Here is a 26189-nt window from a genome sequence, read left to right as displayed (position 1 = left end):
TTTCAATTTTTGTATATATTGGTTTCTTGGGCTTCTCTATTTTTTCATTTGTGCATGTGATAGCTCAAGGGTTTGAAGCATAACTCAAGTTTTGAGCCAATCGTTCAAGGAAGAAGGGCTGATCTAGGCTCTAGAGGGTAAGATCTAGCCTTTCCATCTGCGAGTAACTCAACGCTCAGCCAAAAGTTGGGGCCATAACTCTTGTAGGAGGGTTCCATCATTTTTTGGAGGTCATTTCTCTTGTTGCAGGGGTGTCGTGGCCCATTTTGGTTAATCACAATTCTTTTTGAGGCTTCATCTTGGTGGCCGCAGCCCTGGAGGGCCTTCTTTTGCTGGCTGCAGCCCTTGTGGGCTCCTCTTACCCTAGCAACAACCTTCTAAGGCCTAGCCGTAGGCCTTTGTGGCCTCTCTTGGGCAGCAGCAGGCCTTTTAGGGCTTATTTTTGGTAGTGACAACCCTTGAAGGGCCTGAAACCCTTAGCCACAACCCTTTTGTGCTTGGACGCAAGCCCTTGTGGCCTTGTAGCTCTAGGCTGGAAGCCTAGGAGGCCTTCTCACCCTAGCCACTAGCCTTATTAGGCCTTCATCCCCTCATTGCAGTCATTTTTCGACATACTTCTGAGTTTGGCACTAACATTTGTGGTTGCAGGCTTATGGTAAGTTTCTAGTTGGTTTCTAGATTATTTTGCCATTGGTCCATTGATTTTCCAAGCTAACATTAGGTTTTGCAGACTTGTCATTGAGTATTCAAGGGCTTGAGGTCTCATTAGTCCATCATTTAGCCCTAGAAGACCTAGCTTCAGTCACAAGAGGGCTGATCCATTGTTTGTCAAGGCTAATATTTGTGTTGCAAGTGTTTGAAGGAACTGTAGTACATTTTGGGAAGTCAACTAGCCATCTAGCAAGGCCTTAGGGCCAAAGGTTTGCCTTCTAACCCTACCTTTTCCCCACTGTTTGCAGGATCAGATCTGAAATCATCTCATGACAGTGGTAAAATCTCTGAATATACATCTTAAATAAGCTCTAGAACACATTAGCATAAACCTATAATCATCACAGTTTTGATCTCAAGTGATACGAAAGGTTTGTGGCATTGTATTCATGGTGTTCTAAGTGATTTTGCAGGACTGTCACATGATTTATAAGGTTTTATATATGCTTTTATAACTCTGATATAAGTCATAACAGTGATAAAAGGAACACCTAAATTCATAAGAACCTCATTTTGGGGCTTTTGAACATCGTTTCTGTTATTGGCAAAGTGATTTAAGTAGGGTTTTTCCAAAGAAAAAAGTGAACTTTTTATTAACAAGATAAAAAGTTACATTGCATATGCCCGGGCATTCCTTTTGCTGTTATGATTTATATCATAAAGCTGCTACAGAAAAAAAAAGCTGTCTTTTCTGTACAAAAACCTGTCAATGTATCTTCTGAAGACGTAAAAATCATAATCATTTTACGTTTCCAGCAACGAGGCATTAAATACATTCCAAAAGAGCCATTATCCGTCAAGAGGACTCGTTCCCATGTCTGAAATCCGGGTCTCCTCGAAGGAGGAAAACAACCCAGCAAAAAAAAGGTTCTAAGCAAAATATTTTATGCTAGTTTTTCAGTATATAACAGCAGTCCCAAAAAAGGTGACATGCATAGTGAACAAAACTGATGGAAAGTGAAAACTAAAACAGCAACCCTGAAAACTAGATATGTGGGGGCTGATCCGACACACGGATCTGTCCATGACACTCCTCTGCTACTTTCCAGCTGCCCAGATCCTGTTGCAAACCTTCCTTAGAAAGTTTGTCTGCTGAACCATTGCGCTCCCTGTATATATGGCACAGTGAGAACACATTAAAAGAGATTTTTAAAGCCTGTATTTCTTCTAATAAAGGTCTCAACATATAATTTTTGCAGTTTCTTTGACCATTAACCTAGTTTATGACATTTAGAGAGTCTCCGAAGATCTGAACCGTGTAGATGTTCCTTTGAATGAGCCAGCAAAGAAGTAGTTTCAAGGCAGACATCTCTGCAAAGTTATTTGTTCCAGTGCCTAGCCCCACTGGAGCTTTTAAAGACTGATTTGCATTTAAATGAATAATTATCCCTGCTCCAGCTTTATTGTTCTGCGAAGCCCCATCAAAATATGCCCATGGGATGCCTTCTTTAATCTGTTCATCCCTTATCTGTCTGGGGGTTCTTTCCTCCTCTGATTCCGGAATGTTTGAGTAGATAGAAGTACATTGAATTGCTATTGATTCTGCTGTGGTTTCCTTGTCCTTAAAAGTGCACCTGTTCCTTGCGATCCAGACCCCCCAACAGATGATGGGAGGTAGATTCCGCATGTTCCCCTCAGGATATTGTCACCACCATTTGTCCCAGACATCAGGGAGATTTTCTCCTACCCAGTCTATCTGTTTATTCATGAGTTTTCCAACCTCCGCCCACACATTTTTAACAGCTGGACATGCTAAAAACAGATGATTGATGGTTTCTGCTTCAGATTTGCATAAGGGATATCTCCCCGGTGCTTGCATATATCTCGATTGGAGGATGTCCCAGGTAGGAATTTTCCTTTTGAGAATGCACCAAAGGAATAATCTGGATTTTGCCGGGCATTTAAGTTTCCACAAATTCTTGGCCCACCATTCCGGTTCTCCCCATCCTTTTTTGGACATTAAGAATTTATACCCAAATTTTGGGGAATAAGATCCAGATTCCGCATGAGCCCATACCAGTTGGTCCTGCCTGCCTTTCAACCTTACATTTGATCTGGATAGTTCTTGAGTATAATCCTTCCACTCGTTCCACCAGATAGGCCTTAGATCTAATTCTTCTCCAGTTTTCCATGCTTGTCCCCATATTGTAGAAAAGCCAACTTTCTCTACTTGACTTAAGAATAAAATTCCTTTGGATTCGAGGTGTCTGATTAATCCAGGGGAAAGGGCATATTTTTCCTTACATCCAACCCAGGGGTCCTTTCCTACCCTCAGATTTTCCCCATTACCAATCTGCCAGGCCAGACCTTGTTCAATCACCTTGAAAGCCTCCACAGTAGCTTTCCAAACCACCGAAACATTTTTCTCTTTCTTGCTTGGGTTCCTGATCCATTCTTCTAATGGTACCGGATCTATGTATTTCCTCTTTACCACTCTCGCCCAGAGGTTTTCCATCTTAATAATTCTCCAACCTGATTTGGCTATCAAAGAGAGGCTGAAGTCAGAGAGATTTTTTATCCCCCATCCTCCCCACTCTTTAGGCCTTGCCACTTTCTCCCAAGCGACCCATGGAAGAACAAAATCCTCCTTTGAAACTGCCCAGAGAAATCTGCTACAAATCCTTCTTATCTTATCCAGAATCCCTTTTGGAACCCATGTTAACGCTGCCCAGTATACCGGCATGGCTAGAAGCACTGATTTGATTAATGTCAATCTCCCCGCTCTAGACAGCCATTTATAACTCCAATGTGAAATTCTGGCTTCAATTTTTGCAATCAGCCAATTCCAGTCTTGTTTCTTATAGGCATTGGGCTTTAGCCAAAAGCCTAGATACTTGAAAGGGTTTCCCATGCTGGGCACATCAAAGGGAAGAATTGAATAGATCCGGGCTTTCTCTTGCCTATTTAATCCTTCCAGAATTAGCTGAGATTTCCTGTAGTTTATTTGCATCCTTGTCGCTTTCATAAAAAGGTCAAGAATATTTTTTAATTCCTTGATTTCGTTCATGTTTCCATTTGAGAACACTAAAATATCGTCTACAAAAAGGAGATGAGAAATGAACATGTTGACCGCCACTTCTAGGCCTTTTACCTTACCTTCCCTTTTGGCCTTTTGGATCAGTTGGCTCAGACCCTCTGCAACCAGGAGAAAAAGCAAGGGTGACAAAGGACATCCTTGTCTTAATCCCCTTTGCCCTTTGAAAAAAGGAGAGGCTGCACCGTTTATGAGAACTGCAAAGCTGACACTAGTAATGCATCCCATAATCCAGCTGATGAAGTCCGGTTTGAAGCCTAAGTGGGTTAGGAGCATCCTGAGATACATCCAGTTGATTCTATCATAGAATTTTGACAAGTCAATTTTAATCACAGCTCCTTTCATGTTCATCTGCTTGACACTATGCAATGTTTCCTGCGCCACTCCTATAGCTTCGTGAATCTGACGGCCGTCCAAGAAACCAAACTGTTCGTTGGAGATGCATCTTGACAGTATCGGTTTTATTCGGACAGCTATCACTTTTGCAATGATTTTGTAAATATTGTTACACAGGGAAATAGGTCTGAAATCTTCAAAGGATTCAGGGACATCCGTCTTAGGAATGAGCGCTATGAAGGTTGCATTGAACGGGTGGTAGACCTCTCCTTTCCTCCTAGACTCTTCAACCACTTCTGTTAATTCTGCTCCTATCTGGTCGAAGAAGTGTTGAAAGAGTTCTATGGTCCACCCGTCCGGACCTGGGCTCTTGTCTCTTGCCATTGATTTAATACTAAGTTGCACAAAACGGGGAAACGGAAACGAGTTTCCGAAACGGGAAGCGATACGAAACGCGACCTCCCCAAATTTTGGAAACGGGGAAACGCGAATAATATAATAATATAATAATATAATATATATATATATATATTAAAAATATTTAAAAATTATATATGTGCAATCATAAAGCATTAATGATACATTTACATTATATGATTATAATTTATTACATTTAAACATTAAGATTAAATTTACATCACATTTACTCATGAGTCATGAATGATCACATAATGAAAATAAAAATATAGGAAAATCCAAAATCAGCCTTTATTTATATTAGTATATGAGGCTGCAAGTACAATAAAGACTATAAGGCTGCAAGAACTATAGAGACAAGTCACAAAAGACTAATCCTCATCATAACAATCCTCATCAAAAATAGAAGCAGCACAATGCTCAACAGTGGATGGTAGTGCTGAAGAAGATGATGCACCAATTCCACTTCCAGATTCGGCCTCAATATTCAGGGCAGCAAGAGAGAGATCCAAATCAGGATTTTCTGCATCCACATCCCATTCTTTAGAAGGACCACTGTTGTATTCTGGACCCCTACGAGATGCAAGGCGAAGGTTGGAGTGCACATATACAAGATCCTCTGCTTTCTGTGAACCCAACTTATTGCGCTTCACAAAATGAATAAAACCATAAGTGCTCCAATTCCTTTCTGCTGATGAAGAGCTTGCCACTTGTGAAAGAATACGAATGGCAAGGTTTTGCAAATGTACACCATTTGCTCCATGACAAATCCACCACCTAACTGGATTCATGGTGCTTCTCTCCTCCAAAGCTGATATATCTGCATAATCATCTATTCCTGCAGCAAAACTGGCAAATTCCTCCTTTACCTCCCTATGTAGATGAGAAGGAAACATTCTCATAAGGGCTTTTTTCACCCCAGTAGCCACCTCTCTATCCTTACGGGGTGCCTTCCTCTTCCCATTGCTTTTAGCAATAAGCTCCTCATCATAAAATTTGGGGTTCAAAGCATGTGCTAAAGTGTGCAATGGTGTATTGAAATTGTTCCACCTATCAACAATGATTTTCTTGATCAAACCAGCAAAATGATCATCAACAAACAAAAGTTGTGGAGACTCCTGCGAAATGATTTCCATAGTTTTCTCAACCATGGAATCCATGCCATCATATACCTCTCCCAAGAAAGGTTGGTCAGTGTCAGCACTCCGGAGAAGCTCAAATGCAGGGGTTGTGAACTTTAGCAAGAAATCTACCTTGCTCCACCAATCCTCATCAAGGCACAATCTACGCACCATAGATCCCCGCTCTGAATCTGCTTGTCTCCACTTAATCCAAAGTTGACTCACCACCATAGAAAATAATGCATGCTTAACCTCAACAAGGCGACGCAACATCACGAAGTTTGAGGCATATCTTGTCTCAACAACTTTTAACAACTCCAATTTGGAGTACTCTCGAAATATGGCCTGAGACTGGTGGTGGTTGGTGATGAATTTGATAATCTCCCTTGCTTCCCCTGTGAGTTCCTTTATCCAGGAAACTTTGTTGTCGATCTCCTCTAAGATCAGATTCAGATTATGGACAATGCATGGTGTCCAAAAGATGTGGTCATACCTCCCCTCAATAATTAAACTTGCAGCTTTGCAAACCGGTGCATTATCTGTGATAACTTGCACCACCTTGTTAGGCCCTATTTGTTCAATAGCTTTTATAATAACATCAGCAATGTACTGTGCATTTTTCACCTCTCCTGAGCAGTCTTCTGCCTTGATAAACATTGCTCCTTTGGGGGAAGTGGCAATGATATTTATCAATGGTCTGCGCCTCATATCTGTCCAACCATCTGAGACTATGGTAGCCCCAGAGCTACTCCAGAAAGAACGAATTGGAGCTAAAATGTCCTCCACAAGGTCCTTCTCATTTTTGAGAAGCTGGGTTCTGACTTTCTCATAGTTGGGCCCCTTGTACCCTTGAGGAGCTTTGTTAAATGCCCTTATCATATCTTGCCAGTAAGGAGAGCGAACAACATTGAATGGGATACCAGATGCATAAATGCACCTAGCCACTCTGGAATCAGTTTCTTCTCTTGCTTGCACATTCACCAATCTAGCAATTCTGCTATCCTGAACTGAAGGGGATGCCCCTGGGCCTCTGGTATTTTTGGGTGCTGGTTGTTCATGTTGTTGAGTGTGACCAGCTCTCCTCTTTCTTGCTTCAACTACAATCCTTGGCTCAATGTTAGATGGAGCTTGAGTAAGCTCATCATGCCTTCTCTTAGTACCATCCGCCTCATCTTGCTGTCTTTGATATGCCCTCCTTGCCAACGGATCTGATGTTTTTGTGCAACCTGAAATCCCCTGTCCTCCTCCATGCAATAGATGCGCCTTCACTCTTGGGTAGGAGCCCTTGTACGTATTATTGCAAAGATTGCATCGCCATTCCCATGAGCCACCACCTCCACATCTTTGAAGCTTCGTCACATGCCTCCAAAGAGGATAATATTCAGCCCTTGGGTTGGCCCTAGGGCTTGAACTTGCAGCTGCACTTTGGCTTGAAGCCATTGCTGCAAAAATAAATTAAAAAAACAAATCTGTAAATAAAAAAGTTAAATAATAAAAACGTTTTTCATATTTTTGGCTGTATAAACCCTAGAAAAATTGAAGAAATAGTAAGAAAAAACTAAGAAATGAATGTGGCTTACCCAAATTAATTTTCTGTGGCTGAAACTACCCTAAAATGCCAGAAAATAGGAGAAATATGGCTGTAGCTGAGCCAAATCTGCTGCAAAAATAAATTTAAAAAACAAATCTATAAAGAAAAAACGTTTTTCATATTTTTGGCTGCCTAAACCCTAGAAAAATTGAAGAAATAGTAAGAAGAAACTAAAAAAATGAATGTGGCTTACCCAAATTAATTTTCTGTGGCTGAAACTATCCTGAAATGCCAGAAAAGAGAAGAGAAATATGGCTGTAGCTGAGCCAAATCTGCTGCTACTGAAATCTCTTTCTGTTCCTGCTGAAATCTCTTTCTCTTGCTGCTGAAATCTACTTTGCTCACTGCTCAAAACACCCTAGCTGAAACAACTGCCAGTCTCCAAGAGAAACGACTTGCTGAATAGTGTGATGAGAGAATGAGACAAACTGCTCTTTTATAACTTTAGAATAGGCTTTTAGAATCTACCGAAACCTAAAAAAAATTTAAAAACAAATTAAAAAAAAAAATTAAAAAACAACACATTACAACGGGGAAACGTGGCTTGTACGGCCTGGAAACGCGTTTCCGACTGTACTGCCACGTTTCCGTTTCGGGAAACGTGGCAGTACGGCCGGAAACTCGTTTCCAGGCCGTACCGTACGCGTTTCCCAGTTTCGTTTCCGTTTCCTGCCTGAAACGACCCCTCCCCCCACGTTTCCTGCAACTTAGATTTAATAACACTTTGAACTTCCTCCTTTGTGACTTCACACATTAAATTCTCCGCTTCTTCCTCCTCCACATACCGAGGGAAGCTTTGAGCAGTCCTGATTACTTTTGCTATAGTAATCTCACCTTGTTCAACGTACAGGTTCTGAAAATGACTTCTCCCCAGGTTCGAGAGAGACTCAAAGGTATTTGCCTCCCTGCCCTCCTCATTCTTGAACTTCCATATGGTGTTCGAGTTTTTGCTCCCTTTTGCATAATTATGGAAAAATCTCGTGTTTTCATCCCCGACTTTTAACCATATCGCTCTGCTCTTTAACCTCCATTCCTCCTCTCTAGCCAAAAGAATTTGATTTTTGTGTTTTTCAAGCAAGAGAATTTTCTCCTTAGATTCCTGGGATGCATAGCCATCCGACTCAGTACTTTCCAACCTTTGGAGCTCTTCATTGATTTGGAGTAATTCCTCGTTTTGTTTTTGCTTTCTGGACTTTGCCCATTCAATAGTTTCTTTCTTTAATCTTTTTAAGTTTTCCATAAACAAGAACCCTCTTTCCTCTGATGAGCTTTTGCCTGGGTGTCTCCAAGTCTCTCTAAACAGATTATTGAAGGAATCCTCTTGCAGCCAGGAAGCGTTAAACTTGAAGGGAGCTGCCGGCTTTCGAGGAGGTTTGGAAAGCTCTAGATAGATTGGAAAATGATCCGAAATTCCTCCCTCGCCTACCCACTGCCTAAACATTGGGATTCTGGAGGTCAGATCTTCGCTTAGAAGAAATCGATCCAATCTTTTAGCGATTCTTGCTTCTCCAACTCTTCGATTCCTCCAGGTCGGTTTTAATTTTATTAAGTTTACATCTACCAGATTATGGGAGTTGATTGAATTCAGTAAAAAAATCTGATAGAGGGTCCTCCTTGGCCGAAGGTCCCCAAGCCTCAGCGCTTCCAATGGAAAAGTTTAAATCTCCACCCATAACCAAATTTTGGCATTTCACAATTGATTTCGACAGGAGGTCATTCCAGAAATTCACCCTCCCCTGGCATGGCCCATAGATGTTTAAAATCACTAAGGGGAAGCCAAATTCTGGTGATTGAATCTCCATTCCCATTGCATGATTCATACCCCATTGGTTTACGATCTTCATTCTCCCATCCCTGTAGCTAATAGCCAATCCTCCCGAATGTCCAACGGAGTCCACTGCTGTAAAGTGCCAGCCCGAGAGGAGAGAATTTAAAGCTGTTTCTACTTCTTCACTCTTCCCTAGAGTCTCTTGTAGCAGAAGGATATCAGTATTAGAATTCATAACCATCTCCTTAAGAGCCAGTTTTTTGGGCTTACTGGCTAAACCCCTGCAATCCCAAGAAGTAATAATCATTTTATAACATTCTCATGGGGATGCACTGCTCTAAGCGCCCCAGGGATTGACATTTGTTTGCCATTAGCTACATCATACTTCGCTTTTACCTGTGCTTTTGATAAATTGGACTTTCTTCCCCTCACTTTCCTCTTCAGGCTCTGAGGAGGAGTCAGACCTATTCCGCCAACCGTTTCTAATGTCTCAGGTTTTTTATCAAGAGATCGGAGGTTATAGTGACAAACAGGAGGAGAGGGATCAATTTTTACCTCCTCATGTGGAGCGTCTTCACGGTTCAGGTCTAATGAAGGGATGGCTGCCGTAATGTTTTCAACATAATTATCAACAAGAGTTTGTTCATCGGGGATGCAATTTTTGCTATGTGTACCAGAAAACAAGCAAGCATCTTTTATTTCGGAATTAGATAAAGATGGATTACTTGAGTCTAGTCGCATACCCTTTAAGTCCTCGCTGGAGTTTGTATTGGTGATGGCTGCAAGTTCTTTGATGGACTCCTGGATTGAACGTCCAATTCCGGGCATGACATCAGCCGCTCCCTCTCTGCCTGGAGTGACTTGAATGGCCTGTTCCATTGACTTCCCCTCTTGAGCTTTATCCACCTCCATAGCCTCCTCGTCCTGAATCCCTTTTGTCTCTAAATTCTGAGTAGACTGATTCTATTCTGCTACCTTCTCCACCTGCTCAGCCGTCTTCTGATACCTTCTTCGGCGCCTCCCCAATGGGCAATCCCTAGCCAAATGTCCATAGACGTGGCATCTATGACATCTGAAGGGAAGATGTTCATAGTCCAGTGGCTGCTCGAAGACGTATTTATTTTCTCAGCTAGGCCTCCTCGAGGGTTTAAACTAACCAAAATCCGCGCCATAGCTTTGTTCTAGGTTTGGATATAAGACATATCCGTTTCCAAGTAAGTGCCCAACATATTTCCTATGGACTTAAACACCGATTCCACCCAGAGGAAGGAGGGCAGCCCCGGTGCCCGAACCCAAACCGGAAACACATCAGTCTTTTCGTGCATCGCATCAAACATCGGGCTCCATCTTTTAAATAACACAGGGATGTTTCCAAAGGCCCAATTCCTCCCTACAACCCAGTCTGCCGCTTCCTTATTCTCGAACCTCACCATGAACCAACCTTTAGCTAAGACCGAGACCTTGAAGCTGTTGATTAGGTCCGACTGCCATTGCTGCTCTCCCCAGGATTTGATGTAATGGGTTGAGTATTTCTTGCCCCTCGCTCTTCCTACCAGGGTACACTCGACCACTTCCAAAGCCTCTTCTATCTGCACATCCATTCCCAGCACTAAATTTGCTTCGAGATCTTTCTTTTTTATAGGCTTCTGTTTTTTTCTTTTCTCCCCTGTCTTCCTTTTCTCAAAACCCTCCTCCCTTATTTGAACGCTCGCCTCATTTCTGTTCACCTCCTCTTGTTGTTCCTGCTCATTCTTATCCGATATGGGGTTCCTCAAGACGGTGGAGCTGATGTTATTTTGTTGCCTGGATCATTGTCTATCCCTCCTGTAAAATCAAAATCCACTACCTGCTTTCCATTTCCAGATCCATGGTGGCTCTTTCTAGTATCCAAAGGCCCACCTGTTCCGGCATCATTCCACCCTGCATTCCTACTAGGGCTTACCAGGCCTTTAGCAAGAATAGCCCTGATGACTGCCGGCGCCCTTTCAATTTCACCTTCGTTCCTAAGCCCTAGAGACGACCCATAATTTACTATGTCTTCGAGGCCTCCTGATAGAAATGAACCCAGGGAGAAAGGCTTCCCTTTACGTACTTGGAGAGGGAGGGATATCCTTGCTTGATGATCGCTCTCCTCCTGAAAGTGCACCTCCTGAAAGCCCTTAATGCCTTGACTGTTTAAACCGCCCAGATCCAGGTTTCCTTCCAGTAAAACTTTTGAAGACCTGTTGTTCCCTAACCCTCCCGGTGAAAGAGAATCGTTTTCTTGACTGCCAGTTGACCCAAAATACCATTCTAAGTTCTGGGCGGTTAAATCCTTCCCCTAGACCGATAAGATATCCTCCGGAGCTGGATCCAGGTCGACAACTTCTCTTGGGTTAACCATGGTTAAATCTTTCTGAAGACAAATCGCAAGGAAACCGCTCAAGCCTTGAAACCTCCAACAAAAACGATGTAGAGACTCGGGTATTCAGGAGAAGGTGCCAGCGCATTAACCCTTTTCTACCCAAACATTCTCTTGCGCAGTAAAACCCTCATTCCAAAACTACCTTTCTTTTTTCCCCCAGCTGTCTCTGTCAAGGCCTTTGTCTGCCACTTGCCTCACTTCACCCCACGCTGTCCTTCTTCGTACTGGGCTGCCACCGTCAGCATGCTCTGATCCTAAACCTGCAGGGTTCTAGGCCCTCGGCCTAGCCGGCCATGGTTCAGGCTTACGCCCCTGCGCCCAAACCCTCCAGGGTTTTATTATGGTTGAGTGATGCAATCCTACTCAATTGATGATGCTAATTGAAAATCTGATTTAAGTAGGTTGCTCTAAGTGGTTGGGCTAATTAATGTGGAAATATAGTGAAATAAAGTGATTATTGTCTTGCTGGTCACTCCTTGCATTTCTCATGTTTTGCATTGCATCATTGGCATAGTTTTTGTTTTCATTTGCATCTCAAGATTGCATATGAGTGCTCTCTGATATCTAAGCAATATTAAAGGAGTTGTGCCCTAAGTAAAGAAATCTCATTGTTATCTAATTGCACATCTTAAGAGGCTTGAATGGTTGCTAATGCTCTAAAGTTCTCTTGGTATTGTATAAGTGTAGCTTATTCTTTCTTTTGTTACTATTAGAGCATTTTTCTTGTTAAAGAGCATAACTTCAAATTAGCCTATTGTTCCTAATTGCGAAAGTGACATAAGATTGCTTTTGTTACTATTTATTGTCATTTAAAGAAGATCACTTTATAGTATCTTGTAAGCGTCATATTTGGATTATTAAGGTAAAATTCTTTGTGGTTTTAAGGGTATAATTGAATAATCTCTATTGGAAGCCACCCATTGTATTTAGAGCTTTCTTGTCTCAATTTTGGCATTGTTCATTCTCCCGTGTTATCTAATTTTCACATCAAGCTGTGAAGGATTCATTGGAAGATTTGTGCTCCTTGTTTCCCATTGTCATTAGATATTGATTTTAGAGCATTTGTTTCATTGCTAAGTTCATTGGATAAATATTTAATTGGTTTTGAAGCACTTTAATTGGCAAATCAAGTAGTTCATTTACACATTTGCTTTAGTTGAGATTGATCCTATAATTTCTCTCTAAGTACTTCTTTTATGCTCTTGTATTGGACATCATAAGCATTGAATCTCAAGTAACATAACTAGTAATACTTAGAAATCATTTAATTTCACTTAAAGCTATCACTCATATCTTGCATATCATTATAGGATTAGTTGTGCATCAATAAATTTACCTCCAAGCATAAGCTTGGTTAAAATAAGATAGGACCACCTTTCTCACCCAACTTCCGAAGTTCAAACTCTCTTTTGTGGTTAACATGGTGACCTTACAGTTCTCTTGTGGGCAATCCCTTGTAGGAATAGAGACACTCGGGTGGTTAGAACTCCACGGGAGGTATCGTTAATGAGACCTTAACTTCCTTGCTTTGGACTGCTCTCTACAACCTACATTTGAGACTAACTTCAAAACAATTGAGAGAAAGGATACACCTAGAATAGGCATTCTAACTAAAATTGACCAAGAGTCTGCATCTCACTTATTTTAAGGTGTTGCATCTCTTATAGGATAGATTTCATCCTAGCAGCAACTGTTCATTTGGTGACTTGGAGTTTAATCTATATTGTGCAAGTAAATAACTCATCAAGGCACTGGCCTAACACTAAAAAGTCTTTAAATCTAATCAATTTGTGCTAAATAATTAAACTTGCCAATTATCTTTGACCAAGTTGCTAGGCCATTCAGTTGTGTCTCCCGAATTTATCATGTCATCCATTGGAACTACCCCCCTTAGCCTGCTATAGGGAGACAACTTAAATGGAAAGGGCCGGGATCAGAGTGACAACTCTTGCCCTGAGCATTGTCACCTTCACGTGTACAATTTGAGCGACAACATTGCCGAAGATGTAAGGCTACATGGATACTCTGGTGCTGATTGGGCTTGTAACTCTATTGACAGAAAGAGCACATCAGGCTGTTGCTTCAACTTAGGATTTGCCATGATATCTTGGATGAACAGAAAGCAAAAATCTGTTGCCCTTAGCACAACTAAAGCATAATACATTGTTGCTAACATGGCTAATTGTGAGGCTGTATGGCTAAGGAAGCTCTTTGGAGAGCTGTTTGAACAAGTATTGGTTACTATAGTAATTTACTGTGACAATAAGAGTGGGATTCGACTGACTGAAAATCCAGTGTTCCATGACAAGTCCTAAATCATTGAGATCAAATATCACTATATCTGGGATATGGTGCAAAGAGGAGCAGTAAGACTTCATCATATAGCGACTGATGACCAAATCACTGACATTCTTACCAAGCCTTTGCCAAAAGGAAAGTTCTTGGTTTTTAGAGAGCAACTTGGATTGATAGATGTGACCCTTCCTAGAGAGGGTGGTCATAGATGTTAAGCCTTGGATGTGCGAGATCCTTGTCATGTGTTTACAAGTGGAACCCCCTAAGTTGTGATGAGTTTTGGATGAGCGAGATCCTTGTCATGTGTTGACAAGTGGATCCCCCACGCAGTGATGAGCCTTGGATGTGTGAGATGCTTGTCATGTGTTGACAAGTGGATCCCCCCAAGCTATGATGAGCCTCGGATGAGCGAGATCCTTGCCATGTGTTGACAAGTGGATCCCCCCAAGCAGTGATGAGCCTTGGATGTGCGAGATCCTTGTCATGTGTTGACAAGTGGATCCCCCCAAGTGTGTATAGGGTGATGGATGTATCTCCCCTATGATGATTCTTCTTCATTAGATTGTAACATCATTGTTCCAAAGCAAAGATAGTAGAGATCCTTGTATCAGAAAGAAATTCCTCCCTAACTGAGAGGGAGTGTTGAAAATTGGCAGCCATGGGATGAATTTCCTTGAATAAAATCTCATTTCTAACCTTTCTAAAGTGGATTTCTAAAAATAGAAAGTCATGTCTATTTTGCAACCATGACTTTCCAAAAATAGTAAATCACTTTCCATCAATTTGTAGTCATATCTGCATGATGGAAAATCACTTAACTTGTCCTTAATCAATCTCAATTGTTTAATTTTTAACTTAATCATCAATATTATTATTATTAATCACTATCATCCTCTTTATGATATTATGAGATTATTATTAAAAAGAAATTCAAGTCTCTCAATCATGTCATATGTAACTCCCCTCAATTAATGCATATGTTTCTCTCTCTCTCTCTTAATGGATTCGTTCCTCTCTCTTTTTAATCCTCTTATGCACCTCTTACACTCTCTTTCACACTTTAATGACTCATCATAAAATGATTCCTCTTACACCTCTTTAATGCATAAGTTACACTTCTCTCCTAAATGCATAAGTTACACTCTTCTCCTTTATGGCATAAGTTACACTCCTAATTTGGCATATGTAACTCCTAAAGGCATAGGAGTTACTTCCTCATGAATTCAACCTCCTTGCTCTTCCTATATATTTGTGCCTCTCATCCTCACTTGACACACTTACTTGTGCCTGTGAAAGGAGAATTCAAATTTGAGAAAGAGAGAGTTTGAGAGTCTAGTGAGAGAGAGAGAGAGAGAGTCTTGAAGAGCAAGAGCAGATCTTGGAGAGCCAAAGTGATTTAGTGTTTGCATTAGCTACTGCTATCAGAGATCTTCAGATTTGGGTGAACTTTTTCATTCTCTCATTGTACTTTGGATCTCTGCTGAACAAATGATTTCTAATAGAAGAAGAATCTAGTTGGGTTTCCCCCTTGTGGGTTTTTCCTTGGTCATTGACCTAACTTCTCTGTGTCTCATTGAGTTCTTGGTTGTCTTCCATTGTGCATATCGTTTATATGGTTTATGTTCTATTTACAATTACTTCACATAGTCTGCAGCATAAAGAAGTTCTAGATTTAAGTGATTGTAACAACTTAGAACATCATAATTTCAACAGTGGCATGTCTAAAGCTATAGTCTAGATGACCATTATTTATTAGATAAATTTAACATCCTCCCTTAATGGTCATTCTAGAGACACACCAAGTTTGTCTTTAAATTTTGCAAATTTACTTGGGCCAAGAGTGTTGGTTAAAATATATGCAGTTTGGTGTTGAGTTGGGCGATATTTTAGCTCAACTGCTCCATCTTCTACAAGTTGTTGGATGAAATGAAAAATGCACATCAATATGTTTTGTTCCTTTATGGAAGATGAGAGTATTCACCAGCTTGAGAACTCCCTAGTTATCACACATTAATACTGTGGACTTATTTTAGTGAATTTGCAAATCTGTAAGCATTCTTTTAACCTAGTTTGCTACAAATGCCCCTTCGTCTATTCCTCTGTTTTTTGCTTTTGTAGAGGAAAGTGAAAACACATTTATTTCATGTTGAACCAAGAGACTGCTCTTGTGCCAAGATTGAACACATAACACGTTGTATGTTGAGAAATCAATGCTTATAGGTATTAGGGTTTGATTTCTTTTTCTAGATAATTACTTGTGAATTATGTTGGCTTCTTTTACTTCTTTATTAGTTATATTTCATCAAGCAATTGCCAAATTATATGTATATGAAGACCACAAGAACAAAAGACACAAGATGTAGGCACTCAGCCAAGGCAAAACTCCTTCAAGGGGAAAACCCAGTCCAACTCTATCACTAGTAGATTCAAATCGAGATGAGACAATCCAAGACCCTTTAGACATAGACAAAGACCTTCTCCAATCACCAAGTCAGCCCTTCCCTTCAATAGATGATCCCTGTCAAAGTCTCCAAGTGACAACTTAACAGTAGAAGCTTCAATCCAGAATTACGCCCCCCAACAACAGATTTTCGGCCCCCAACTTCAGAATTTCGTACCTGCAGTAGATTCAAAATTTCGACCCCAGCAGCTGCCTAGAAACTTCGCTCGTGTGAGAGATAGATAGCCCAAGAACTCATTTTAGGTCTTCCCAACTTCCTTCATTCTTTTTTTCTGCTTCTCTTCCTTGTAGATCGAATTTGATGAGTGAGTGCTCCAAATAGGTCGAACTGCCTCTCTATATATAGCCTTAATGCTGGGTTGAATTGCTGTAATGTAGGCCAACTTCATGGACACAGGGCTGACTTGGTGTGGAGGTGACAAATAACCTTCTTGACTCAAAAAATATTCTTTTTACATGATACAAAAGCCCAAGAAGGGTCTAATACAAATGACAACAACTCTATTGACTCAATACAAAACCTAGAAGCCTTCAATGGAGGTTTTGACCTAGAAAACATTGACCCAAGCATGAAACCCATGCTTTAATAAGTCATTTTCTTTAATAATAAAATTTCTTTTGACAAATACAATTATAAAGACCGACACGAGTTACGTCCTTCAACATTGTAGACTTCCTATCATCCATGGATCCTGCCCAATCTGAGTTTATATAGCCAGACAACTGTGGCTCTTTGCTTTTCCCATATAGGATGCCAAAATCCAATGTTTCACATCCATACAGTAGCACTCTCTTTGCTGCCGTGCAGTGTTTTATTTTTGGAGAACTTGGAGATATAACTGACTAAATAGCTCAAGTTCGGTCTAGTGGTAGTAACATAGATTAAGCTATCCACTCATTGCATGTAGACTGATCTATTGATTTCATTTGAATCATTCTTGGCTGAACATTTTAGTCCATATTCCGTAGGTGCAGATGAGATTTTGCAATCTACCATCCTGAAACAATTTAACAAATTTTTGGCATATTTTATTTATGAAACAAAAACGGGATTATATGTTAATTCAACACATAAGCAATAATGTGGGAGGCCTAAGCCTGTCATGTGAAAAGCTAAACATAACTCAGATTTTATCTTGGAAATTGCTCTTGCCTCATTCTCTGAGATGGTGATGTCATCGACATATATCACTAGAATTGCCACATCACCATTCTTGCTTTTGATGTAGATATGACATCTTTTGAATCCCTGCTCTCAAATATCTACCTACCAATTTTGATGTATCATGCCAAGGGAGTTTGCTTCAGCCCATTAAGATCTTCCTTCAATTTGTGTATTAGATGCTTCTTCTCAGGAACTTGAAATTTGTTGCAGTTGGGACATGTATATGTCTTCCTCTAGATCACCATTGAGGACAGCACCCTTTACATCCATCTAATGTAGTTTCCAACCAAACTGTGCTGCCATGACTCTAACCAAGTGAATTGTACCCATTTTTGCTGTAGGAGCAAATGTTTCCTCAAGGCTCATAGTCAATCCCTTCCTTCTGAGCAAAGCCCTTTGCGACCAGGCTTGCTTTATGCTTGTCAAGCGTTACATTTTCCTTATACTTGACTTTATCAATCCATTTGCAATCATTGGGTTTTTCTCTTGGAGTTAGTTCTGTGAGAGGCCATATTTGGTAGTTCATCAAAGTCTCATGTTTGGCTTGCATAACCTTTTCCCATTTTGGACTGCCTTTAGCTTCTTCATAATCTTGAGGCTCAAAAGAGTTTTGAAGGTTAGCCATCAAAGTATAATTCATGTGGATGCTTTTTCTCTTTTTGGTCTATCTTTTTGACTCAACCTCTAGCTTATCCAAATTAGCATCATCATTATAATTCATTGAAGCATATGCTCTTTTTGGTCTAACATTGTGGCTCATATCTGGTAGTTCATCCAAATGGGCATCTTTGTAGGTGCTGTGCCGCCACTTTGGTCTTTTCTTTCCCTCTTGCAGCTGCAAAACAATGTTGATTTCCTACTGATTTGAGCTATATAAAGCATCGTCTTTGCATCCTCTTTGCTAAAAAAATCATGGTAATCATTTTGAAAGGTGATCCCTAGTACCTACCTTTTTGTTGATTTGTGCCATCCATGGACCTTTTATTTCCAGCGATATCCTCTTTATTTTTATCAATTTTTATATCTGATTTCTTTTGGATCAGCCCATCCATTGAACTTGCCTTTCTAGCCATATCCTCCTTATTTTCAGCAACTTTTGGATCTGATTTCTTTTGGGACAACGCTGCTTTTTCATCAACTACCACATCATGTCTAAGACATACCATGTTAGTCTTAACATCAACCAACCTATAAGATTTATTGTTTCACTATAGCCTGTGAGCATCTTTTTCTAGGATTTTGCAGAGTTTGGTTCATTTTTCTTTAGGAACCCTTGCATATACCACTTAACCAAAAAAATTGCGCTGACTTTTGGAGTCTTCTTGTGTACCACTTTTGTTGGATGAATATTAGCCTTAGTTACAACCAACTTAACCTGTAATGTGATTTGGATGAATCCAATGGAACAATGGCAGGCAATCTCTTAGTTTCAATTTTATAAATTCATTCCTTTGCCACCCCCACAGCATCATGTATCCATCTTTCATGTAAAAACCAAACTTTTCTTGAATATGGATTTAGAAAAGACAGTTTTGACTTGTCTGTTATAATTTAGGCAATTATTCTGTAAACTGAATTGCACAATGATATTGCTGTTAAGTCTCTCGACGACTCCAAGTCGTTCGGGAAAATCACAAATTTGATCTTTCCTCAGGGCTCTGTCCTGTACATCATCTCAGTGTGATGGAGCCTCCTTGATCATCGACTTACCATATCCCAGATAAGGCAGTAATTGATGTCTATCTGCTGGAGCAATTGTCAAATACGGGATTCCTCAATAATCGAATCCCATCTCTGGTTGTCACAGAGATTCACAGTGGTATTCATCATGTGTACAAACAGCTCACTGAAGAGCTTCAGCAACCAGACTGCCTCACAGAAGGCCATACTATTAGCAATGTATTCCGACTTCTGCTTCCTACATCGAAGCAGAATCCAAAGAGAACCAACACTGAAAAGTGCTCTAGTGATCCTCCACACTGCCTGCCCACTCATCATTCGAATAATCATGTGGTTTCATATTTTCGGCAGTGTATCTCAATCCATGAGAGATTGTGCCCTGAAGATATCTTAGAAGATTCTTGGCACCAATCTAGTGAGGCTCAACCAAATATGAGCTCACCATGCTAACTGCAACACATATGTTCGAACGGAGGTTCTCCAAGAACATCAACACGAATGAGTTTATGAAACTCAGAGGCATTTCCCAAATCTGGTCTAACATCATTACCATATAACTTCTGAAAGTTAAGATCCTCGAGGCAGTCACAAGCTTGCATCTTATCTTCCCACATTCAGAATCCAACTCCCTCTGTCTCCTATAAATGAGAGGGTCTGCACCTGTCAGACATAGGTGCCGGTACGAGAGGTTTATCATCCACAACCTTCGAGTAATGGTTTGGATCGGTTTCACTCCTAGTGAATCTCAGCTGCATTAGACAGCTATCAATCCTCTCATATTATGCATGAGGTGTTTTTCTTCAAGCCATAGAGGGCTTTCTTCCACCTGTATACATGAGATTCCTTGATCATGATTCTCAAACTCCTCGGGTTGTTCCAAACCTGTGAACCTACTGCATGAGGGGAATGGTCCCCTTATAATATTTTCCTTCAGTACATTTCAGACATGTACCTTCATGCTTCCTTTTGAATTCAGGCATTCTAGTCACCATCTGACTCATAGACCTCCGGTGCTGAGTCAATGGACATGGTCCCCAGTGGACTTCCTGCAACTTGATACAACCCTGAACTCAAAAACATCTTTAAAAGATCTATTTTCAAACACGTACCTTTCCATCGATAAGTGCCACCCTGCAACCTTTGACTTCCATTTCCGAGATGGACATCAGGTTCTTCTGGCGATCAGGTACATAAAAGAGATTCAGGGGTTCCTTGCTTTCGTGGAAGAGTCGACCATTTCCTTGATGACCTGCATTACCAGTCATTCTTTTGATCATAGAAGATGTCCTAGGAATGATTGTTATCTTCATCAAGAGATGTGCCTTTGCCATTCGGACACTCCTTTGCATAACGGCTGAACTTATTTCAACAAGGCATCCGCCTTTCCATCCACCCTTAGATCCGAACTTCCCAATGAAGTGATCTTAAGATGGACCATCAGAATCTTTCGCAGCGCCATTCTGATAACATTCTCTGCTTTGACTTCACCCTAGGTGAATTATGAGGAACCCATTGATCCTTCTATCTTGTCCCAACTGTCTTCGGTGATTGCTATTTCACTCTTGCTTGGGCATTGTCTTAACCTGGCTCTGATACCATGTTAAGTTTTGGTATGTTCTATGCTAGAGCAATTTATTTAAATTTTCACAGTTAGCAATCACATCAGCATTATGATAAACTGCAGATAGAACATAAATATAAAACGCAGAAGACAAGCCAAGACAAGAGGACACAAGATATGGCGCGAGCCAGGGACAAACCCCACAATGTGTGGGGAAACCCTTTGATCAAATCTTCTTATATTCTTCAATAGTTCAGCAGAGAGAGAGATAGTACAAATATACAAATCTGAGATTTTACGACAGCAGCAGTAAGTCCATCATTCTGCTAATGATGACTGATCTAAGATGCAGTCCTGAAAACATTCAATAAGAGTGCTGTTGCATATCCCTTTTGGTAGATCATCAATCTACTGCAACATTACTCTGATTGCCTGCTCCTGCAATTTTGGTTAAGGCACAAAGTGCAGCCCTAAGTAGCCCTTGCTATGGTGCTATGGCCTGTGGCCTAGCACATAGCAACTCCTGTAGCAAATGTCCTCAAAACATCATCAATCAAATGCTTAAAGCATCTCTTAAAAGTGCTGTAGACTTCTTGTTGCACTGCTGCAATTCTGGGACTGGTTAGGGCACCAATCACAGTCCCTAACAGCTCATCAAACTGGCCCAGAATTGCTTTCCCTTGCTGCGGCTGTCCTCCAATAAGATGCTGCCCTACATGCTGCTCCTTTAGAGCAGATTCAAGCCCAACGTAAGGACTGTCCACGCTACAGCAAGTCCTCCTAACCTTGGCCTCCAAGATCAGGGCCTCGGCCTTACAATCAGCAACTCGGACCCTTGAAACAGTCCTCAAATGACCTTGCTGATTAGGCCTCTCCTGCAGCAACAGCTTCCTCTTGCTGTAGCTAACCCTTCATTTTACTGCGGTTTCAGGTCTCTATATCACTGCAGATTTAGGTTGTCTTAACAGTGAATATATATTGCATTTCCTGAGTGTGAAAGCTGTTCGTTGATGACTCAATATATATACATACGCAATTGCCTACGTGACTGTATCATTGCATATACAAATGTTGCTGCGTTGTATTGTCTGCCCTGCATATATATATCCTTATGACTGCGGCTCTTCCACAATGGCAATGTGAATAGAACGTTTCCTTTGGCTGCATATGTGACCTCTTTTATAGCGGCCAGATTTCTGCGGCTAGGGCAATGTACAGCAGCTAGGGCATTTCTTGAAGACCAACGTATCACACATGGTGTCTCTCTCCTTCACCAAAAACCCAGACGTGGAGAGGAGGAGACTACACATGAAGAGGTGTCTAAATGACATAAAATCCTCATCTATTTATACCAAAACGAAGATGACGAATAGACACGTCGGTTGGGCTTCTAGAGCCTACATAAAAGCTGGTCGGCTTGACTATAATTACATAAACAAAATAAATTCATATCTCCATAAATACTTATCGGAATCGGATGATCTTTGGATCAATCCTACACCTCTCGACGAGAGGGATCCAATAAAAATATCAGCTGCCATAAATAAGCCGACCCACATGGAGTTTGGCCCTAGTTGCCAATTTAACATCAGGGTTATCATTCTTTGGGCTGTTAGAGCAATAAAGGTAGAACTGATCATATGTGTTACCTTCCCCATTGCCCTAGACTCTTCCATCACCTTCAATAGATCCTTCTCCATCAGATCATAAATTCCCAAATAGAACTCCATTGTCCACCCATCAGGGCTTGGGCTTTTTGCTTTCTGAAAAGATTTCAATATTGATTTAAACTCTTATCTAGTTACCTTGGCTGTTGGTTCTTCATTTTTCTCCTGCTCAATGAACCTGGGAAAGAAAGAAGTCATTTGACTATTTCTTCTATATGAGCCCTAGGAGGCTGCTGATAAATCTTCTGAAAATTGGAAATCCTGATCTCAGCGATCTCCGGAAACCTTCTTACTTTACTTTGTCCTTTCCCATTTCTCATATTATATTAATGTTTTTCCTATACTCTGCATAATTCTGAAAGAACATAGGTCTTTTCATCCCATTCTTCCAACCAAACTGATCTGCCTTTCATCCTCCATTTGGATTCCTCCCAATCCAACATCTTCCTTCTGGACTCTTCAAATATTTTTAACTTTTCCTTCTCTTCTTCTGAATAGATTCCTCTAGTATTTTGATAAAAAATTGAATGATGTGATGCTTTACTTCTATTAAGTTTATTTGGGAGTTTCGATATTTTTGTTTTGCCCATTTTGCAAAATTTTATGTTTAGAATCTAAACTTTAGATCCATAGGTTTATAAGAGTGACCATCTAATGGTAGTGTTCTTAAAGTCATCATCAGAAAACAATAGCATCCTTTAAATTCAGTAATAGCGATCAATAGAAAAACTGTGGGACTTTGGCTCACTTCATCATCCATTAAGAAAGACATTACCATGTAAGACGTAGAAGGATCCAATCAAATGGTGACAAATATGCCCAGCTTATTGGAGGCTGTCAGTGGTCACACATCTGATTGAAACCTTCTGTAGGGTGCATTATCACCTCATCAGGAAAATAAGAATTACTATGTTTAGTTCAAAAGTTCAACATGGACAGAACAAGAATATCTAAAAAGTAGCCGCTCTCAATTTTTATTGATGTCATGATTTAATGGTTTGTAGTATTGGACTATACAGGCTTTCTTTAGTTCATTCGTATCCTTGTTTTTTTGGGAACGGTGCATCTGATATTTCATTAATGCACATAAAACAATAGATCAAATAATCACAGTTCAGTGGGCCAAGGCATGAACATTTGGATTTCGCCTCCTTAGACTGGCAAGGACTGCCAGCATATCCACTTGCATAGCCTTGTTTTGAATATAATTTATATATTAAAATTGATTTTGACTGTAGTATCAATTTCATTTTCTCTCACATAATTATTGCCTTGATGGATGATGTCGTTAATGTTGTGCAGGTCATTTGGAGCACAGATTCTGATAGATGACAATCCTAGATATGCATTGGAATGTGCAGAAAATGGTATTGAAGTTCTTCTTTTCGACTATCATAATAGCTATCCTTGGTGCAAAATTAGTGACATTTCCTTACACCCCCTCATCACCAAAGTTCACAATTGGCAAGAAGTTAAACAACATTTGGTGGCTCGTATCTTCTCATAACATTGTAAAATTTCCATGATCTGCAATACATGGACCCCCCATAGTAACATGATTTAGGTTTTCTATGGTGGATTAATTGGTCCCACGTTCCTCAAACATCTATTGCACATGGAATTTGTTCTCAGTATGGAAGTTTTCAAGAAATTGAAAAAATTAGCAACTTCCAAATTTTCGTGCATGTTCCTAGATTATATTATGCAACCTGGAATTTGTACGTTCCTATATTCCCAGCTGGCCCACTAACACTTTTCTGCTGCATCTATCAATGAAAAATATTTCCTATTTGAAGTATTTATCCTTATTTCTGGAAGTGGCAGCCTTGTAGGTGGGGATATTTTTCAGAGAAACTTGCTTTATTGCAGCATTAAGTGGAGATACTGTATCAGCCATATTTCTATTGTCCCTGCCTTGCAACTGGGGATTCCAGACTTGAAAAAACAATTAATGTCAATGCCACATTGCAGAAAGAAACCACAGACAAATGTAAGGAATCAGTTACAGGAATTGCTGGAATTGAAAAATCGTAGCTGATGGAAGGTAGGAGGTTGGATGACCACCATGGACCTGAATAGACTAGTGTTGTCTTAACATGAGTTTGCTGCATTCATTCTCTGCTGGTGGCCTTTACTTGTTTGTTGATTTGTCCTGGATGGTGCCATAACTGCTTATTCTGGATGTTCTGTCTGCTCGAGGTTGTTTTAGCTAGCTTGACATGGCCCTTGCTTGAGGCTTTTCCCTCAGAGAGGCTGAGGCTCATACCACAACTGACACAGATCAATGAGACCTTGGATTTCTTCTTGAGCCCCCAGATGGGACGACTGACATCCATGAGAATTTTGAGGATCTCTGGTTCTAGATCCCATGATTGATCCCACCATCCTGGTGGACCAACCAACTCTAGGAGATACTAGACTCGGATTGACTCTCCAAAGAGTACTGGTCTCCAGGCCCATTTGTGTAGCAATTCATCCCGTTAAGATATTCTTTTTCAACCTTGGATGTTAGGAGTGATATATCTCATTAATTTAATTCCTCTCAGGATTACATAACCAGCCCTCCTCTGTTACTGTTATTCTCAGTATGACATCATCAGACAATGCATTGGCCTGTTCACTGTGATTGATGCTTCTGTCGGGGAGTCCTCTTCTTCCTCTTTCTCACCTCATTTTGCTTCTAGCTCCACCATGCTTTGATATTTGTATTTTATACATGAAATGGTATTGTATTTGCACTGCTTTTTATCTCTATTGGTTAGTTATTTATTTCTTTTTCTGCATTTGATAGAGAACTGAAAGGATTTGCTTTCATACTCCCACTATGTATCTACGCGTACTTTTGAGTCCCGTTGACCTAATTGTTGTGGTCACTCATTGGACACTAGCAAAATGATCTCATCTTATCTTATCTGCTGAAAAGGAAAAAACCAATGTTATCAGAACTGGATCGTTCATTAAATCGGTAGAGCCCAAAAATGTGCACTGGACCAAAATCAGGAAAAAACCAGTCGACCAAAAAATACATAAATATTAAAATTTTGAAAAAGAACATATATACTTGTGCATCCATATGAATCCAAACCATTAAACACAAATATGTGAAGTTTCTCCTATATAGCAAACAATGGTGCATATAACTGAAACAGCACCAAGTGCAATCCATCTTTATACCAAAAATGCATCAATAATAGATGGCCTCTAGAGCCCAAGAAAATCATGCTATAAGAAGTACATACATACCATCAAAATCGTTTCTTATATTGGGATCCTCATCATCAATATCATCCTCTAAGCATTAAAATAACATAGGAAAAACTTAACATGTCAAATCAAGATTTTGTTTGACTGATGTGTACATTTTTACTAGGGTCATGACAGAGGAGTTCAATAATTAGTGCCACCAACATTGAGGTACATAGAGGGGTTGATGCTCTTTATTAAATGCTAGTTCATACCCTTATACATGACATAGTCCAATGGAAACATTGCAATCCCCCAATCTTGAAATCCTAAAAATTGTTAAGTCTGTTGGATTTTTGGTGTGGTTTAAGATTCTATTTTCTTCATATGAAATCCAATGAGGTTGGAACCACTCTTAAACATCTAGAAATAGTTAATGGTAATGTTAAAAAATTAAATAAAAGGATGAGAATTTAACATTACCATTAATTACATAGCATTAGTAGGCCCCTATGGGTGAATATTAGGCTGCTCCACTCATGAATTATTACTTTTTTTTAAAAATTGCATTCCAAGGGTTCTTAGTCACATTGTATGAAATCTTTTGGTGACATGAAAAAATGCCATTTTGATACCGAAATGGCCTTTTCCAGTTCGTGGCACCAGTTTGGACTGATTCTTGCTAAAAAACAGTTAGACTAGCCGGTTCAGTTCGGTTCGGTCTAGTTCTTATAACACATGAAAATACCATTTAAACACTTTCAAAACTTGTCAAAGGATCTCGGCGATGGTGGG

At 40.2% G+C, this 26189-nt stretch overlaps 1 protein-coding gene across 2 annotated transcripts in view; it reads left to right on the top strand.

Moving 5' to 3' along the window:
* The window catches only part of LOC149175056 (uncharacterized), a 200127-nt gene extending 176118 nt beyond the window's left edge, over positions 1-24009 (top strand). Inside the window, exon 6 of one of the 2 annotated variants that reach the window (XM_089419505.1) lies at positions 23514-24009. In XM_089419505.1, coding sequence (XP_089275631.1) covers positions 23514-23718 — 205 coding nt within the window. In that variant the 3' untranslated portion in view covers positions 23719-24009. The remainder of the gene's footprint in view (positions 1-23513) is intronic. The other variant, XM_089419506.1, reaches the window with a different exon arrangement.
* Positions 24010-26189: the final 2180 nt, after the last annotated feature.

The sequence above is a fragment of the Pinus tabuliformis genome, chromosome 4_1, assembly GCF_031772625.1.
Source record: "Pinus tabuliformis cultivar Carrire ecotype Pingquan chromosome 4_1, CPIR1, whole genome shotgun sequence".
Lineage (NCBI taxonomy): Eukaryota > Viridiplantae > Streptophyta > Pinopsida > Pinales > Pinaceae > Pinus > Pinus tabuliformis.
Note: the sequence above shows the minus strand (reverse complement) of the source record. Positions and strands in the feature narration are given on the sequence as shown.